This window comes from Anarhichas minor, unplaced genomic scaffold (assembly GCF_050575085.1).
Source record: "Anarhichas minor isolate MPS153535 unplaced genomic scaffold, ASM5057508v1 ptg000017l, whole genome shotgun sequence".
NCBI classification, from domain to species: domain Eukaryota; kingdom Metazoa; phylum Chordata; class Actinopteri; order Perciformes; family Anarhichadidae; genus Anarhichas; species Anarhichas minor.
In genome coordinates this window covers 15,357,807-15,376,007 of record NW_027466463.1, presented here as the reverse complement: position 1 = coordinate 15,376,007, position 18,201 = coordinate 15,357,807, and the positions used below count along the sequence as shown (strand labels likewise).

The following is an 18,201-nucleotide window of genomic DNA, read 5'->3' as shown; positions in this document are numbered from 1 at the left end:
TTTAAAACTTTGATTGTGAAATCATTCTTTTCCTCTATTAGAGTCAGACTTCTTATTAAAACTACTATTCATACTCGACCTGCACTTCATTCGTGGAATTTGTTCCATTTTTGTTTGGCAGGGCAGTCACTCAGACTCACCCCGAGTCCCTGGCTAAAGCCTCCTGCTAGGGGCCGTGACCTCTGGGTGCCAAACCCGCAGAGAGGAGTCTGCTCTATAGAGCCGGTTATCTGATCTGATGGAGGCTGCTCCCTCGTTACCAGAGTGTTAATACAGACCGATGTCAAGATGAATACACTCAACTCCAGCGATGATCAATAAAAGGACCACAGAGCGGGACAAGCGTGTAACGCACCAACAAAGCCACTGTGGTCAAAGATTAGTATCACTGCCGCATAATGGGCTGATTTGGAAATGTCCAAATAATGGATCTGATTTCTTGTAGTGACGATGAGTGCTTAAAGATACTTAAAAGGCACTTAAAAAACGTTTTCAAATTGTAAATATTTAATTTTAATATTCATCATTTGTGACCCCAAAACTCCATCTTATCCTGATTTGTGCAATGGCGTCACATTTGTTTGCTAGTTTGAGCACAGACAAAACAGAAGTACAGAAATCTCTGATGTGAAATATTCTTCAGACTTTGGAAAAAAAAAAGTATTGTTTTCATGTATTTTTGTTAGAAAACGACAAAGAGGTCCTTCAAATTAAAGACAAAACACATCGTTTGTAATTTCCCCTCAGGCCGACTCAGAAGACAAATGTAAAAAACTGATTTTGTAACATTTAGGCTCAAAAACGACTTGTTAGGGGACCTTCATTGTCATTGTTGCAACAATAACCACATGGTTAAAGCTGTAAAGAACGATCGAGTTCATGTTTGCAAGACACCACCGTTGACTGACGGTAGGAAACAGAGACTGGTGTTGTTGACACTTTGCAGCTCTATAATAACATCCCACTACTTCCTCCGTTGCTCCAGACGGACAAGAGTCATCATTTCTACGACCGCTAGAGGGCTTCGTCACTTGAACTGAAACCAAAGGCGTTTTCGATGCTATAGTTGTTTTCCTGGGAGGACAGTATCGAAAATGATTAAGGATGCATAAACTTGATTTACGCTTGAGGATGCTTAATTGCGGGCGACACAAACAGTCTAAATGTCACCAGAATCATCTTCATCACGGAAACACAGTCGTTGTCGATTTGTCAAATGGGAGTCAGTAGCTGGGAGGGCACATGGGACTGTCCTCAGTCTGAGTGGGAGGAAGAGTATGTAGGTTGACCCAGGATGGTTTGTCTTGTGTGTGGGAAGTGTATTCCACAGTGGTGAATGACAAATATAGAGTGTGGGGGGGTATTGATCAGGTGTTGTGGCTCGGGCCGGCTGATAGAAAGTAATTAATGACTCTATTTGCTATGGCAGCAAAGAGAACAATCACGTTTGATAAAGTAACAAGCAGTAGCTTTAGTTGGTGAGGGCCTTCACTGAGGCTGTGCAGAAAACATGCTGAATATTCACCTCAATAGATCCTCAAGTTCAGATGAGCAACAGATCGAAAAAAAAAAAAAAAAATCAGAGCTGTTGTAATAACCTCTTAAAAGGAATAATTCAACATATTCTTCCCAACAGTTGGATGAGTCATATGTGCATTAAATATGAACAGTACAGTCAGGAGAGGGTGAGCTTAGCTTAGCATAAAGACTGGAAGCAGTGGGGGGGGGGAAAGTGAGCTTAAGAGGTGCTGGAAGGAAGATTTTGTTACCTTTGCACAGCGCCAGGCTAGCTGTTTCGCCTTGTTTCTAGCCTTTATGCTAAGCTAAGCTAATCATCTCCTGACTGTAGCTTAATGTTTAACAGACAACCATGGGAGTGGGATTGATCTTCTCATCAAACTCTCGCCAAGAAAACAAATAAGTGTCAAACTATTCCGTTTACATTCAACTGCACCCACGTGTCCATTTAAAAAAAAAAACATATGTTAAAGCTAGATGACAGTGTTTTTGAGATATTGTGGTGATTTTAATTGGGAACAGCACCAAAAAGTCAAAAAAATGTGGAGTTACATGTTTTTCCCTGTAGAGTGACATACTCTCATACAGTGGAGAACATGTTTTTGACCCCTACGTTTAGGGAGGAGGAAATTCTTGGGTAAAACCAAGCTAAACAAGATAACAGACGATACTGTGAGGGATAAATTATTGTGATGCACCAATGCACCTTTTTCCAGTACCGATACCTCAACTGAGAGCATCTGCTGATACAGAGTGCCAGTTATCTCTTTTTCCTGTATTTGCAATATGTATACCTCAGCTGTTTATCTTACGTCTACCACAAGGACAGGGATTACTGTGCCACTAAAAACTGATTTGGTGACCGGCTTCGACTGAATGAACCGATAGCAAAAACCTTTAAAGTGTATACCGACAGTGACAAAGTTGCGAAATCTGTCACATCATGGCCGACATCTGCACGGATAACGATCTGACATATCGGATCGGTTCTTCGCTTGTAAATAAGTCCTGTATTCATTACCGCAGCAAAAATAGAACAAATAGTTAACCAGAAATTGTTAGCAAACGCGTGATAGTTATTGCTTGACATTTTCGCAGCTATCAGCACAATTTCAGGCTGCACACACCCGCACGTGCTCACACACACACACACACACACACACTCACTCACTCTCTCACTCACACACTCGCTCTCTCTTTTATAGCTCCTTCATGGGAGAGTCGGGTTCATCCTCTGGCCTCAGCCGGTGAAAAAAGGTCAAGCAGCAGAATAGAATGGCAATAACCCTCCCAAATGGTACTATCACACAGACATGATTGATCAATTGAATTCCATGGCAGAGAAAAATGTGGGATTAAGTAGAGTATTATACGCACAATGAGTTGAGGCATGATGTTCATTTCAAGTTCATTTCAGCTCCCTCTTGCCACCAGATCAGGCAATCAATAGGGGCCTTGCATATCATATATCACCACTCTCCCGCTGAGGGGAGAACATAATCTGCCGCAAATTTAGAATGACAGATTTGTAAGGGAGCTGAAGCTTTCTGGGATCAGGGGAGGAGACCTACAGACACAGCCACTGCAGAGGAGAAGGGAAAGGGAGGGAGGTATGGTAGGATGGTCTGTAAAGGCTTTAAAAGCGTCGACGCGCAAGTGACAACGGGAGAAGCAAAGGCATCCTTCTCCCAACAGTCGGGTAATCAGGTCAGGAGTCAGGAGAAAATTCCTGTGTTTGGAGAGCAGGATGATTGAACCAGACTGTACGATTTTATTCAGCCTCTTGTCCTCCGCCGCCATTTCCAAATAGAACCACCGCACTCACAGAGAATGAAAGCAGTATTGGATTGTGGAAGGGAAATTGTGCTTTAAAAGAAAAAAAGAGAAAAAACTGCTCTTGATATCAGCGAGCACCGAGAGGGTTTTGGGGAGGAAAGAAGGAGGAAAAAAAGGCACTATAGCTTCATTACTATACATGCTTGTGTGTGTGTGTATATATATATATATATATATTTGCAAGTGATGGTAATCCATCAATTACCAGAGGGCTTTCAGATCATGATGGTGTTACTACTGGGGGGGGGGGGGGGGGGGGGGGGGGGTGCAGGGGAAAAATCTGTGTGATGTAGCCAGTGGCTCACTACAGCCATTAAGGAGTGGAAAAAGCTGCACTCCATCCCTTTCTGTCCTCCTCAAATCCCCCACAGAGGTGGTGCAGAAAACACATGAGGAGAATATAAAGTGCATAGCTTGAAGTAAAGGCCAGCTTTCCGGGGTCAGTATCTCGATTGTTGCTCTTTCTTCTTGTAGATGGTTCAGATGGTTCTGGCCCAAACAGTGATTCTCAGGGTAGTGTGGAGAGTTTACGGAAACACCTTAGGGCAGATGCCTTCACCCAGCAGCAGCTGGAAGCGCTGGACCGGGTCTTTGAACGCCCCTCGTACCCCGACGTCTTCCCTACATCGGAGCACATCAAACCTGAACAGGTTAGTAGCACTGCAACTCACCACTCTCTTCTGTCTTCACATACAAGTAAATACACCCACAAAGTGCATGTGATGCTGATTCAAGCATTAAAAAAAATAATTATTCCCAAACCATACCCAGAAAGCTAATTAAACAAACGTCCGAGATGTCCAAGCACTGGATTACAACCAGAAATGTATAATACTAGAGGGATCACCAGAAAAACTCCCACACATTATTGATTTTGTGATGAGAAACACATTTCTTGTATCCCCTATAATTGAGAATAACAGTAAGGCAACATTAAATTAATCAATACCTAGATTTTTCTCCATTTTTGCTGTGTTATTCAACTGCTGCTTCTTGCCGTTTGTTGTTTATTTTCCAATTCTGTGTCACATCTTGATGTTTAATGGCTGACGCAGTCTGAAAGGCTGCCTTCATTTTCATACATCCACTTCATGTATTCATGAAGTGGATGTATGAAAGCATGTATTCCTTCTCATATTGAAACCACGCTCGCCATCCATCCTCATTTCAAAAATTAAGAGGCATTTGGGGACCAGCCCCCCCCCCACGCCAAAACGACAGCCAGGAACCACCGCTTATTAAAAGCTCTGGGCTTATTACAATGGATAACCTTTATTTACTTTCATTATACTATTAAACAACAAGAGGCTATTAATTTCTCCCACCGAACTACAAGTCGGACCCATAAAGCAAAAGCAGTCGCCTAATTGAGTTCATTTTAATTTCTCTCCAATCGGGGCGAATTACGCAGGTGATAAATCAGTGGGACAGGCCTCACCTCCAGAAGAGGGCCTAATTTGCAGCTAATTACAAAACTGATTTCTACTGGAAGATCAATACCAAAACGAATTGGAAATGACTTGCAATCACAAAGAGCGTCAGGGAGAGTATTAAAAGGCAGAGTGAAAAGGGTTGGACTAAGAAAAGAGGGCAAGTAATGGGGGAAAGAAAAAAGAAGGCCAGGAACAGTCTAGAAAAATCAGGTTTAATTTAATGCAATATTAATCAGAGCACTTTCCCCTTCATGGGTGCCTCACAGGGTTTTTTTTTCCTGGCCCTATTAGCCAGTGTCTGGGTTCTGTAGCGAGGCATTAAAAACCCATTCTGGAGATGCAAAACTCAATGGATTCACCCCTCCCACACTTCTGCTAGCCATTTGGTCATCCCTTTCAGACCCATCTTTTCAGTTTTCCCCCTTCTGCCCTTTATCTGCATGATAAAACGTCTGTTTGGCGTCTGAAGCCTCCGAGAATAGAGGAAAACATCCGACATTGTGCCAGTGAACAGTTGTAGCAGACAATTAGAGTTTATCGGTGATAGTGGCAGACAAGAGCGGGGTCACGGGCGTCCCCCTGTGGGAGCGCGGCCCACTGAGCCACTCAGGCTCACACTGGGTTTGGACAAACATCGTCAACACTCAGACTCCGGAAGTCTCACTCATTAAAAAAAAAAAGAAAAAAAAGTGCAAACATCTGCCACGAGTGTCTTTTAGTGGATTTAAAAACTAAATGAAACATGACATAAGAGACAAGCTGGGAAGAGATTATTTTTAGATTGAGTAAAATATGTACGTTTGTTTTTTTAATTAAAATTGTCAGTTCACCCAAATTACAAAAAAAAAAAAAAATCTATTTATTTTATTCATAATGTTTTTTTCTGTATTCAAACTGATTTTTGTTGATTAACCAGAGGAACTATAGGACATTGATTCTGGAAAGACTTTTTGGCACAAACTGGCCATCGATATCCAAAATCTAAACTAAGCCGGCATCAAATGCCTGGTCTGAATCATAGTTCTGTTTACTTACTTGTCAATCAGATACCTTCTGATTTAAATCCTAATTTTGCAGATTTCCGACTATTTAGGGTTTCAGCTGTGTTTAGAAAATCACACATTTGAGATGTTTAACTTCAATTGTTAAATGCAAAGAAGGGTTCAAACATTTTTTAAGTACTGTTTAGGCATTGGTAATTGTGTGATTTGGGTATCATATTGGCACTAGTATAGAACATTTTCATATGATACAAAGTTGTCAATTATTCACAGCACAAACACTTATCTCACTCACCAACCTTAAGGAGGGGTTGAGATGGATGTTTCAGAGAAGGACATCTCAAAACCTGAGCACATAAAATCATTTGCGTCGCCAGATACTGCTAGCGTTAAAAATCTTGTTTTGTTGGAGTGATTTGGGTGAAGTAGTCCTTTAATACAACAGCTGAATGCACACAAGGAGAAAAATCTCAAACAGCTAAATGCAACAAAAAGGGCAAGTTGTACAAGTGATTCCATTCAGAGATAAGAGGTAATGAAATTTAAAGGTGGTTTAGACTCCAAATAAAAAGCAAAAAGCAAAAACAAAAAAAAAGAAAGGTGAATGGTGTCTCTCAAGCAGGGCCACATGGTGAGCCTGTAACAAAGCAGAACTGCTTTCTCCCTTGGCTGATCAGGAGTAGGACTGCAGTCAAGCACAAAGGGCCAGCTGACGCCTTGGCTTTTCACTCATCTCAAAATCCCACTTCCTCTCAGACAATACCAAAATACATTCATGATATGCTTGAACTGCCACCCTGCAGCTTGAACACACACACACACACACACACACACACACACACACACAATGCTCTCATACAAATTTATACTCGCACAGGCCTGTGTGGAGCGCTTAATGGAGGAGGAGAGGGAGGATTTCCATCTTGGTATTGTTTGGTTGTGTAATGATTCAACTGTCCTTTTCCCAGGCTAATGAGTACTCGCTCCCTGCCCTGAATTCCAGCCTGGACGAAGTCAAGCCCAGTTTATCCTCTAGCGTCAACCCAGACCTGGGCCCCAGCGTGTCGCAAAGCTACCCCGTAGGTAAGATCATACAGTATGCCTTTATGCTGCCGAGCCACAGCTTCAGCTGAGGGGGTTTGAACAATGTAAAAGAACAAGTAAAAACGACTAAGAATGCTTGTGCAATTGACAGAAAAAGAAAAAAATGAAATGTGTGAAAATAAAAGCCAACCAAAAAGTTAAGTGTGAAGACTTTTTTAATACCATTTCACTCAGAGCTGAAAAGGTGGTACAGCGATGCGATAAAAGCTTAGCAGCTGTCCTCCGTCTGGGTCTTTGCTGAGCAAGCAGGGTGATAAGAGAGATTGTGGGTGAGGGCGGAGCGTGTGGGGGGGGGGAAGCTGTTCAGTCACTGCTGGACAAGGACCTTTGGGTGTCAGCACATCAGAACTATGACTGTGTATCAGGGCAAGGTCTCGCTAAAAAAAAAAAAAAATAACATGCAGGACTGACTGCTTGTTGGCTGCTGCTGTGTTGCTCCTGTGATTTGTTCGCCGGGAGACAGTTTGTGTGTCTCAAAGCACGAGTAATGTGCCTCGGTAAATAGGCTCTGGCATTTCTGCCGCCTAACTCTAACACCATGATCATTTATTTCACCCTCCTATCTCTCTCTCTCTCTCTTTCTCTCCCCCCTCATCGTCTCCTCTCCTTGTCACAGTTAATGACTGCCTGGCTAATTGAAATATTGTTTCGTTGTTGCCGTGTTATTACCAAGAAGAAGGTTAAGTTTACTGAAAGTTTACGAGGACTGTCGGGGGGCCTGAGATTAATACACAGAGCTTTTATTAAAATTCATATAATTATGCAGCAGCCATCAAAGGCAGCGAGTTCTGCGTGGGGGAGGACAGGGTGATTGAAAATTGCTGCAGCCCCCCCCCCCCCCCCCTTTCTCAAGTGATAGCCAAGCAGTCTTATGAGAAAAGAAAGGGCCCTTTTCTCATTAATATGTGGGAGGTAGATTTCCCCTGTAAGGCAGGCCTCCTGAGAAGAAAGGTGTGTGTTTGTCCTTTGTGCACTGATGGCCCCGTAGAATGCAGCCGGCTTTGTTTGCACCTGGGATATTTTAGATGGTCTCTGCAGAGAGGGTCTCCTTACTGCTTTACAGGTGCAAAGAGACATGTAGGGGAAGAAAGATGGGATTGTATGCAGTGTATGTGTGTGTGTGTGTCTGTATATGAAAAAAGCACATTACCTGCTTTTGTGTTAGTAAATAAGTATATTTCCTTCCCTTTTCTGGTGGCAGATCTCACTGGAGGCAGAGAAATAAAGCACTCAGAGGTCAAACTAATGGAACAAACATCACTCTGACTTCCACTTTATAATTAGTATTTGGTTAGTGGCTCCTCTGCTTGGTTTTCCCTCAGTGGCTGCCTGTGTGCATATTAGGCGATATTCAGGTGTGTGGTCTCTCTAATGGCTGAGTGTTACAGTTTACTTGCCAGCGATAAGCCTACCAGAGGAATTTTAAGCCATGCAAAAAGTAGTAAATTATCTGCAGCATTTAGGCTCAGATCCAATTTGAAATTAATTGTGTCTTTACGGGGGAAAGAACTGGAGATTATGTTCATCCTTAAAATGTTTTCCAACACCAATTAAAACGCCTGCAGTTATTGATCTTGTTGATTTTATGTCCTGGAATTTGCATAATCTATTAAAAATGAATGATTCATGAAGTGCTCATTGCCAGAGATCGGGATTCTCAGTGAAGTGAGAGACTTGAGAGATGGAAATCTTTTGTGTCCTCTGCTTATCCTATTAAGGCTCAAAAGTACCTGCAAAGCAGGCTCAAATAAGAAAGGGATTTAAGGGCATTGTGCACATCATCGAAATTGAGAGGCAAGAAGCCACTTCCATTAAAACAGTTTTTCTCTCTCTCCCTCTCCTCCACATTAATGCTGCATTACCTGCTAAATAGTCCCTCTTACCCCATAAAAACACCAAAGGGTTCCATGAATATGTGGATAGGACAATTGCATATTGTGAGGTAATTTCTATTGTTGATATGGGAAGTAATTTCTTTGATGAATTCCCTCCGAGAGATGGATTTCATCTCAAGTGATTCTTATTCTTGTTCATTCCAACTGCTTAAAATTCAAATAGTGTGAGCCATGAGCGAATTTATGAATAGCAGGAGGAGGAGCTCTGAACTTTTTTTTGTGTATTTTTGAGAAATAAATGGAGAGATGGCGTTGATACGGCCAATTGTCTAGTATTTCTATAGAGAGTTTCTGTATTTCCTGAAATTAGTCGGAGCCCACCTGTTTTCTTGATGGAGCTTTAGGCTAAAGTGCCATCTTCGAGCGCTCGGCGGATTCCCTTGAGCACTCAGTGGGAGTTTTACACATCTCCACTCAGTGACTGCATACTGAAGACTCTTTAGAGATATTCCCTGCTGGGCCTGTTAATGGAGGCTCCAAAGCTCCCGTGTCAATGACACTTCTCCTCCTCGAGCAGCTGCCTCTGCACACTCCTGTTTAATTCTCTAAACAAAACTTCCTCCAGCAAACATAACCGTCCACGCTCTACGTTCAATTAGGGTGAGTGAGTGCTCTCAGGGTGAACTACACAGAAAGTATCAGGACCTGCCGTTGCCCAGTGAGCAGCGAGCAAAGATCAGACAGCGAACCTGCCGTAAGTGATGTGTGGCCTCGTGACAAAGCGCTCGCCCGTCTCCCCACAGGGGGAAACGCAGGCCCGAGCTCCGAAATTAATGCTTATTTCGTCTTCACAAAAGCAAACTAACCTTTGAGCACACATTTGATAATGAACGACTTTCAGTCGGTGTTTGGGGAATTAAAGCAATTTGGCTCTCCAAACATTCTTTACTTAGTTGTAATTAATTAGGGTGCTGCGATTTTTTGGCTTGTGATAAATTGCCCCATTCTGCATATAGCCTAGAAAAACGGAGGTCAAAGATTTTTGGTTGTTGTTGTTGTAGCAAACATGAAGGTGTCCCTGTCATGCTAAATTTAATACTCTTGCAAGAAAAAAGAGTCATTCTCAAATGACTTTGTTCCTGTGCCAAATAAAGAGAAGGTCATCTTGCTTTCCCATTTGAAGACACTGAATTAATTTTAATGCAAAAAAAAAAAAAAAAAACATAATAGTTTCTTGTCACGTTGTTTTGGGTTGAGATACCACTTACACATCTTTGTCTTCTCACAGTATCAAGTATTGACAAAATAGTTTTAGACTGTATGCTTTCAGTCACTCTGTGTAGTTTGAATTAAGGATATAACCAGTAGTGCTGTCAGTATGCTGTCATTTATTCTCCGTTTTTCAAATAACTTCAAAATACTCAAACAATCTTGTCTGTAAACATCTGATATTTCAACGCCCACTAAAAGCAAGAAATACTCATATTACGTATTCCCAGCTCAGCAGCGACTACTACAAGCCACTTCTCAAATTAAGACAGAAATCAACAAGATTTTGTAACAGCAAACCAAAAAAATCTTTGAATTGATTTTCGCAGGGAAGGAAAAAGAGGGCAGAGGAAAAATAAATAGCTTGATTTGCTGGCATTCAATCTAAGGGGACTGTCAGAGGAAGCAGACAATATAAAGAAACCTGTCTTTTAATGAGAATCTGCACACACATCTCTGTTGTAAAAACAACAAAGGCTAGGAAGCAGCTAATGAGGCTATCATTGCTGTACAGAGAGTTCTCCAAACTGGCGCCTCTCAGAAAGAGGGCTTTAAAGGGGACATAAAGCAACAGTCACAGAGCTGCTGGCAGCCACTGCCAACTGTATCCTGGAATACACAAAAACAGGATTCAACAGAGGCTGTGATGAGTATTATTATTATCATCATCAACAGAGTCAACATGTGATGGGAAAAGACTGGAGTTGATGGCAATAGACTGACATTCACTGATTTACAAACCTTAAACATACTCTCCACATCTCCAATCTTTTGCATATTTGCAAATTCAAATATGAACTCATGCTTTCACCAAAATACAAGCTGATGTTCACTTGTCTTCTCCAAAATTGAAACAAAAAAACCAACAAAAAGTGTGTTTTGTTGTTGCATTTTAAGGCTAGAATGAAAATTGAAGCCTCCAATGAGGGTAAAGTTAAAGTATTGATGCCCTGATCAGATACACTGGATCGGTATCAGGGGGTAATATTGATCAGGTATCGGCTAGAAGTGACCGACCCACACCAAGTACAATTCCTTTGCCATTAACTGATGTTACAAAAATGTAAAAAAGCAATTTTATGAAGCAATCTAGAACAATATTATGGAATTTGGATGTATGGGAGTCTCAGAATCAATATCTGAAATGGGAAAAGTTGAGGAAAAAGACCAATTGAAATCTCTAGTAACAAGAACAGAAACTTTCCATTGCAGTTTAGCCATTTTTTAAAGAGATTAAACTTGGCAGAGATCCGTTTCTCATTATGTATTTCTTCTCTTTGACGCGAGGTAATGAAGAGATAGCCGTATTTATTTTCATTAAAAACATGTATGATTGCTGTAGCTGCTGCAATAATAATGAAGAAAAGATTGGGTCAGTGTTTGCCGAGACAGTTAGACAATAGTTACCAATGTCTACACGCACACACAATGGCCTCACCCCTGCTGGACCCCCCACCTACAGTACTCCCACGGCTCCCTTTGACTTATGTGCACTGGCTTGTGGCTAACTAATTCTTATTATAAATGAAAAGTCCGGCATGACCTCACTCTTCTCTGCAAAGCTCTTTAACTCCGCAGCCCTCCAGTCTCTCCACTTTAACCAAAAGTCACATCTCAGCAGGCCTCATACAATACAGCGATCAGTGCGAATAATACAAAGCAGTAAGACTGAATCGTTTCTTTATCGTTTGTGTTTTATGTGAGAATCAACTTTGAAATAGATTTCCCATGTTCCTGTAATATTGTTTTATACAGTGACTTTGAATAAATCTCTCTTTGGTTGAGCAACAAACTGACAAACTTGGGGCGGCTCCACGCAGAACAATAATAACTCCTATGACAACAGTATGGTATTTTCATTAAGATGCAGGTACATTTTGTAATGCAGCATTACCAGACGTAGAAGTAGTAGTAAGATTATTTACTTAAGTAGACGTAGCAATGAAAAACTGATCATTACAAGTTCAGTTTTTCTGCCACGAAATGTCTAAAGATAACTGCTAGAAGTGTTCAACGTCCTTGAAAAGAAAAAGTAATGTTGCTAATAATGAGAGTATTTTAGCACACATTTTTTGATAATTCTATCGTCCAAGATTAGCCATACAAGGCTTCGATGGTTCCTTACACCCCCCCCCTCTCCTCCTTCTCCTTCTCCTTCTCCTCGGCAAGGCCCGAGTCTGTTGGACCTCCAGGCCTGCAACCCCGCCTCTACACCAGCCGTTTCACTCCTCTACCCCCCCTCAGCCCCCACTGTAGCCAGTATGCCTGCCAGCCTGTAGTAGCAGGTACTTCAATACCCAGAGGGCCCGTTCGCTCAGCCTCAATTAAACAAATAAGTTGCTCATGATATTGAACATGTATGAATTGGATTTTGTAGTCAATATCTAAATCTGCCTGTGGTTTATGCTCTCATTAGCAATGCTAATTGGCAGCAAGAGTCAGTTTTTGATATTCGGACAGATAAATGTGTTCAGCACTTGGGAGGTCAAGTGTTGCAATAGAGTTCTACTCTCAGTATGAAGCGTGGAATTTATTTGTGGATCATTTTTGTAGATTTATTTTGCTGTATCATGCATTATTTTTCCATAAAGAACAAGAGAAATGCAAAATGAATTTGGATTATCATAATAAAAAGTGTTCCGTTAGATAGTCAAACATTTGTAAAGGCAACAACATGGAGAACATTTTTCTTGTGGTGCTCTCGTATACTAGTTCCTCATTAAAGCTCCATTTGGAGAGGATTGTTTTTGTTTTTTTCCCCCCTTTGAGTCCAAGTGGCCCTCACAGCTGACAATATAACAGGGGCCTCTCCTTCCCTGGCCCCAGTGCAGATTGGGGTTACGTGCCGTTTTGTCCAAATGTCCCCGTGGCCAGTGAGGACAACCCCAACCGTCACTCTCAATTACGGAGCTGAATATCTGCAGCCGGACGGGTGACGCTCCGCAGAGGGGCCACTGTGCTCGGACTCACAGAGGAAGAGAGGGGCTGCCATATTTAGACAAGTTAGAACTGTGTAATGAGGACACATATTTATGCGACCAGTATTCAGTTGGCTCAAAACAGCAGCTGCGGCCTTGTTTTTAAGCTCCACTGTTGGGGAGGCGGACTGATGCTATTAAACGGGTTTAATAAATGACACTACGCTCTTTGAAAGTATCTCTAAACTAAAAAGGGAAAATGGAGTTGTTGTGCTGACTGACTTGCGGTGGTGATGATGAGTCATGATGTCTAAAGTAACATACGTCAGCGCTGTGTCATGTAACTGCAGTATCTGGTTTCCATTTTGAAATTGAACACTTAAAAGTGACAAAGCACATTTACTCAAGTAGTGCATTTAAGTACAGATTTGAGGGAGTTGTACTTATTCTTCATCTCCATGACATTTCAGAGGGAAACATTGTACTTTTTACTTGACAACATGCATTTTAAATATAAAATCAGTAAAATATAACAAATTTGTATGGACTAAACAAACCAACAGTGTATATGTAGGTAAAATGAGTTCCATCTCTGCATGCTACATCATTAAATGTATCAGTAATAATATCCCAGTGTATTTAATACATCTAATAATACTCTCAAAGGGGCAAATCGGAGTGATGAATAATTGTGCCTGTACATTTTCATGATGATACTTAATCTGAATGCAGAACTTTTACAATATTATATCGCTGATCTGAAGACTTCTTCCACTTTTTTTAATGCTAGTCACAGGTTAAAACTAGAAAGCACTGATGAAGTGTTTTGTTGTTTTGTTGTGTTTCCTTTTGTCTCTTCAGGTCGGGATATGGCCAACACAACTTTACCTGGATACCCCCCACACGTTCCCCCCACAGGTCAGGGCAGCTACCCAACTTCAACGCTCGCTGGAATGGTTCCTGGTAAGTGAGAGACCACGTCAGCGCTTCATATTGTCTTTAGGGGTCTATTTAACAGGTTACGCTGACCTCAAAAAGGAGAGTGAAGAGAGTTTAGTGCCAAGTTACGCAGCGGGGATACATATTGACCTGCAGAGCAAGACACACAGTCTCATATTAGCTCTGTGTGTATGATTGGATAAGAATAAGTGATCAGAGACGGGAGAGGACAGTCGCTCTCCCTTCCTTCCTGATTTCCTCTCAGCCTTTTTAGCTCATTATCTTCCCGCGTGGCCGTTCGCACCGGCCATCGATAAACAGCACTACCGGCCCTCCCCAGCCTCTGTGCTCCAGAGCATATCCCTTTCCCCCTCCTCTACTTAACCTGCAGTTCAGGTTCACAGCAAACAGTTAAGGGTCAAAAGGCAGAGGCATGGGAGCCCAGTAAATATTTAAAACGCTCTCTCTCTCTCTCTGAGGAGGTCAGGCTTGTGTTTCACTGCCAGGGATGCAGTTTTGGTGCTGAGCTTATATGCCTTTTTCAGCTCCAGCATCACCACACGCATTTCAGCCAAACCACAGCCGGCATTTTGCTTTGATGTGATTAAACCACATGGATGGGGAAACCAGTGGAGTGTGTCCTGTGTTTGCATATCATTTAGCAATCACACAGCCCATCACAGGCTCTGGCTGTTCCTCTGTTCTCTTTTATGAAGGGCTGCGGTGACGAGTTTGGTTATCACCTCTGCCAGGAGGGTTTTATTAACTGTGCCATTTGTTTTAGTCTGTTAGTTAGCAGGTAATCTTCACAAAACTTTATTTTATATCATGGAAACTTGAAAATTAGGTCATGGAGCAAGGATTTCTTTGTGTCAGTTAACCAAAATTACAAAGAAACATTTATTTGTACCTCTAGTGGCATCTTCCAGGACAGGTTATATTTAATGATAGCTTGTTTTCCTGCCACTTCAATGCAAAGGTGAATGGAATTTTGTTAGCATTTAAAAAACAAAAAAAAAAAATCTGCCACAAGTATCCCATGATGCTTTGTTCCTAGGTGTATTTTGATGCAGATATGTTTCCTAGATATTTTATATTATTACATTATTCGTTAGGTTGGCCTGTCAGTGTAAATAAACTGTGGCACACAATAGGCTTGTGCTCTTTGAGTGCTCTTTGAGTGCTCTTTGAGTGCTCTCTAGCCTCTGTTATGAAAGGCTATTTTAAAAATAGAGACTTTACATTCTTTGAAATGCTTCTGTAAACAGTTGAGTCCATTTAACAGCTTCCAGTAAAAAAAAAAAACAGAGGGAGATGTGGTAGCACCCTGTGGCAGTGCAGTCGGAATTCACTTTTGGATTTTGACTAATAAAACTGTTAAAGTCAAACATACTTTTACTTTCCATTTGTTGTTATGTGGCCCAAAGCAAAAGATGAGGGTCTTCATCCCATGGCTTGTGGTTTTGTGTTACAACCCATTCATCCTATACACAACCACTAAGATTTAGTGACAGGCACAAAACACTGTTAAAGCAAAGCCATTTCTCACCAGCTTCATATCAAATCTAGCCTTTATTGTCTCGTAAAAGAAAGAAACATGTTGAACCAACAGCAGTGCTCACTGACATGCTCCAAGTTAGTTCCCCTGCAATGAAATTCTGTCGCACCAAACACCAGAGCTCAGACTGGAGGGGGGGGGGGGTTCAGATTGGAGATGTTAAAAAAAATCCTCCAAGAAAGGCTGCAGGATTTATTGCAGCATATCAAAAATGTATGCATGAAACTGTTTATTACCACTCTGTATTTATTGGACTGGTTTGGAATATAGTGGAGGAAGAAGAATGGGTAGATATCCATAAATGGGACAGGGAAAGCCGCCTTCAGTGTCGCATCCTGTATTGTTCAGTGTTGCATAACTTAAGTGAAATGAAAAAGAAATAAATTACTTGCTTGACTGGTCGCACATCGATGACTATCATTTTCCCCCTCAAATTGCATCCTGTTTTGAATGACGAGAAATGACTGCATGTGAACGGGGTAATGGTTTGATGCATTGAAATGCTAATTGATTTGTTGTTTTGTTTCGCAGGGAGTGAGTTTTCGGGGAACCCATACAGTCACCCACAGTACACGACCTACAATGACGCCTGGCGATTCAGCAACCCAGCATTACTAAGTGAGTAAAGCGAGAGAAAGTGGATTAATTGACCGTTTTAGCTAAACAGCGATTGTGTAACTAGGCACAGCCTCTTTGGATTTCCACCATAGAAATAGAACGAGAGTAGAACGGATTTTGAACGGTTTGCGGGGGGGTCATTTGACTAGTTCAAACGAATACTGCGCTCAGCACGGTGCATTGACCATAGAAATAGAATGCATAAGCCCGTAATGGCAGAGGTACACATAAAAATGGCCGCCACTCTGACCATCCTGCTATGTTGATTTGAATGGGAATGTCTGTTCTACTCTCATTCCATTTTTATGATTTCTCCATGTGCCAAAACGGTGTGCATGGGGCTATAGGAAGAGCGATACTCTCCGCTTTTTAAGAGTCTGGAGGGTGGTTTTTTTAGGCTCTCCAAAACCAAATAACACAAAGTATAGGGAATAGATTAAACTGTATTTATCTGCTCTATTCTGAGCCACAATCATTAGCGTGCCCTGCAAACTAGCTGACGATTTCCCCTGATTTTTACCCCCCAAATGATCAAATTTCTAAATCTGATCATATATACACATATGTAATAGAAATGGGTAGTGGCACTGTTGTTTGTGATTGTGGTTTTTCATTTACATAGACTACTTTTTGTCCACACACTTGCCAGTCATGTCTAAACACAGAGCGAGCTCGACAAGCAGACAGACGGACAGAGTTTAACTCTATAAAAAAAGAGCAGAGGAGCAGAATCGCTTGTTGACCGGACTGGGAAAATGCGCTTCTGGTGTGAACAGCTAGGCTGCTGCTCGTACAACAACTACTAGCCCATCACTAACTAAATACATTATTACGTGAGGTTACAGGTCATGATTAGCAGACCTACTGAATGAAAGCTGGTCCTGAATGCAATCAGGGTTGAGGCTAAACTAAAAACATGCTCTTTGAAAAAATGTATGTAAGCTAAGCGACCAAACAGATTTGTGTTAGAACAAAATAACAGACTGACCTTACATTTGTATTCATCATACTTAAAATACTAGGCTAACTAACTCTAGAACAAGACCGTTTCTTTATTTCCATGTATTCTACACGGATCATCAACAAGTGAGAATGATGACTTTTTATTTGGGACATGCAGCTTTAGTTTCAGTCTTCTTCTCGTCTTTAAACCAGTTAGCTGGAAACATTTAAAATCAGGAAGAGATGACGTTATTAGCCAAGTCGTGGACTTAACGCTTAATTAACTTGATAGCTACACCAGATAAAAAGGTGTTATTAACTTTTCCACGCTGGCTAGAAATTAGAAACCTGTTTTTGTCGACACTCGTTTGAAATCAAGGACTCTTCATTGTAAACATTTTTTAAATTCGAGTTATACATGTGCCTCTGTCATCATTGTAAAATGCATTATGTGTCCCTGATGGGGCTTGGCAACAGTCAATTAACTATTAACATGTACAGTAAAAGAGCAATGTGTAAAACAGCTTATTAACAATTAATTGTGATTGCACATTTGGAAAATGTCATTTTGTTGTCGTTTTAAATGGTTCGTTCTTCTGTTAACTTTCAGGTTCCCCTTATTATTATAGTGCAGCATCGAGAGGCTCCGCCCCCCCCACTGCTGCCACTGCCTATGACCGTCACTAGTTACCATGGAAACCAAATCAACCTGCAGGACCATGGCCTTAGCCTCCATATTGCCCCGGTGTGAGCGGCATGGTCCACTGGACACTGAGCAACTGCGCATAAACATGTTCCCGGCTCACACAATGAGAAACGGGTTTTTTTGGGTAGCGGACTCCAGACGACTTTTCTCCTCGCAGCTTTTTTGGACACTCAAAATCTCCCCCCCCCCCAAAAAAAACTAAAAAGAAAAAAAAAAAAAAACTATAAGAAGATCATCAGAGACACTGAAAGACACTACACACACACACACACACCACACAATGAAAACTGCTAATTGCAGTTAAAAAATGAAAAAGAAAAAGACTACAAACAAAAACAGAATTTATTTTCCCCCTGTGACAGTGTCGCAGTCTCATCCCATCACAGATCAATACTGTACATTCCTTTTCTTGACGGCTCTCAGCAGGGACGCTGTCCGGAGCTTAAAAATGTAGCAGCAGCCTTTCTTCCTCCCCCCCCCCCCCACCCCACCCCACCCCACCAGTTTCCATTCGTCTCCCACTC

At 41.6% G+C, this 18,201-nt stretch overlaps 1 protein-coding gene across 8 annotated transcripts in view; it reads left to right on the top strand.

The window, feature by feature from the left end:
- Positions 1 to 17,857, top strand: part of pax2b (paired box 2b) — a 28,034-nt gene extending 10,177 nt beyond the window's left edge. For 2 of the 8 annotated variants that reach the window (XM_076093901.1, XM_076093900.1), the window contains exons 6-11: positions 3,829 to 4,004; positions 6,757 to 6,871; positions 13,705 to 13,710; positions 13,776 to 13,877; positions 15,943 to 16,029; positions 17,601 to 17,857. In XM_076093901.1, the coding sequence (XP_075950016.1) occupies positions 3,829 to 4,004; positions 6,757 to 6,871; positions 13,705 to 13,710; positions 13,776 to 13,877; positions 15,943 to 16,029; positions 17,601 to 17,722 (608 nt within the window). In that variant the 3' untranslated portion in view covers positions 17,723 to 17,857. Of the gene's footprint in view, positions 1 to 1,066; positions 1,086 to 1,258; positions 1,280 to 2,012; positions 2,018 to 3,828; positions 4,005 to 4,924; positions 4,926 to 6,756; positions 6,872 to 13,704; positions 13,711 to 13,775; positions 13,878 to 15,942; positions 16,030 to 17,581 lie in introns of all 8 variants that reach the window. The other 6 variants (XM_076093904.1, XM_076093903.1, XM_076093906.1 and 3 more) reach the window with 5 other exon arrangements.
- Positions 17,858 to 18,201: the final 344 nt, after the last annotated feature.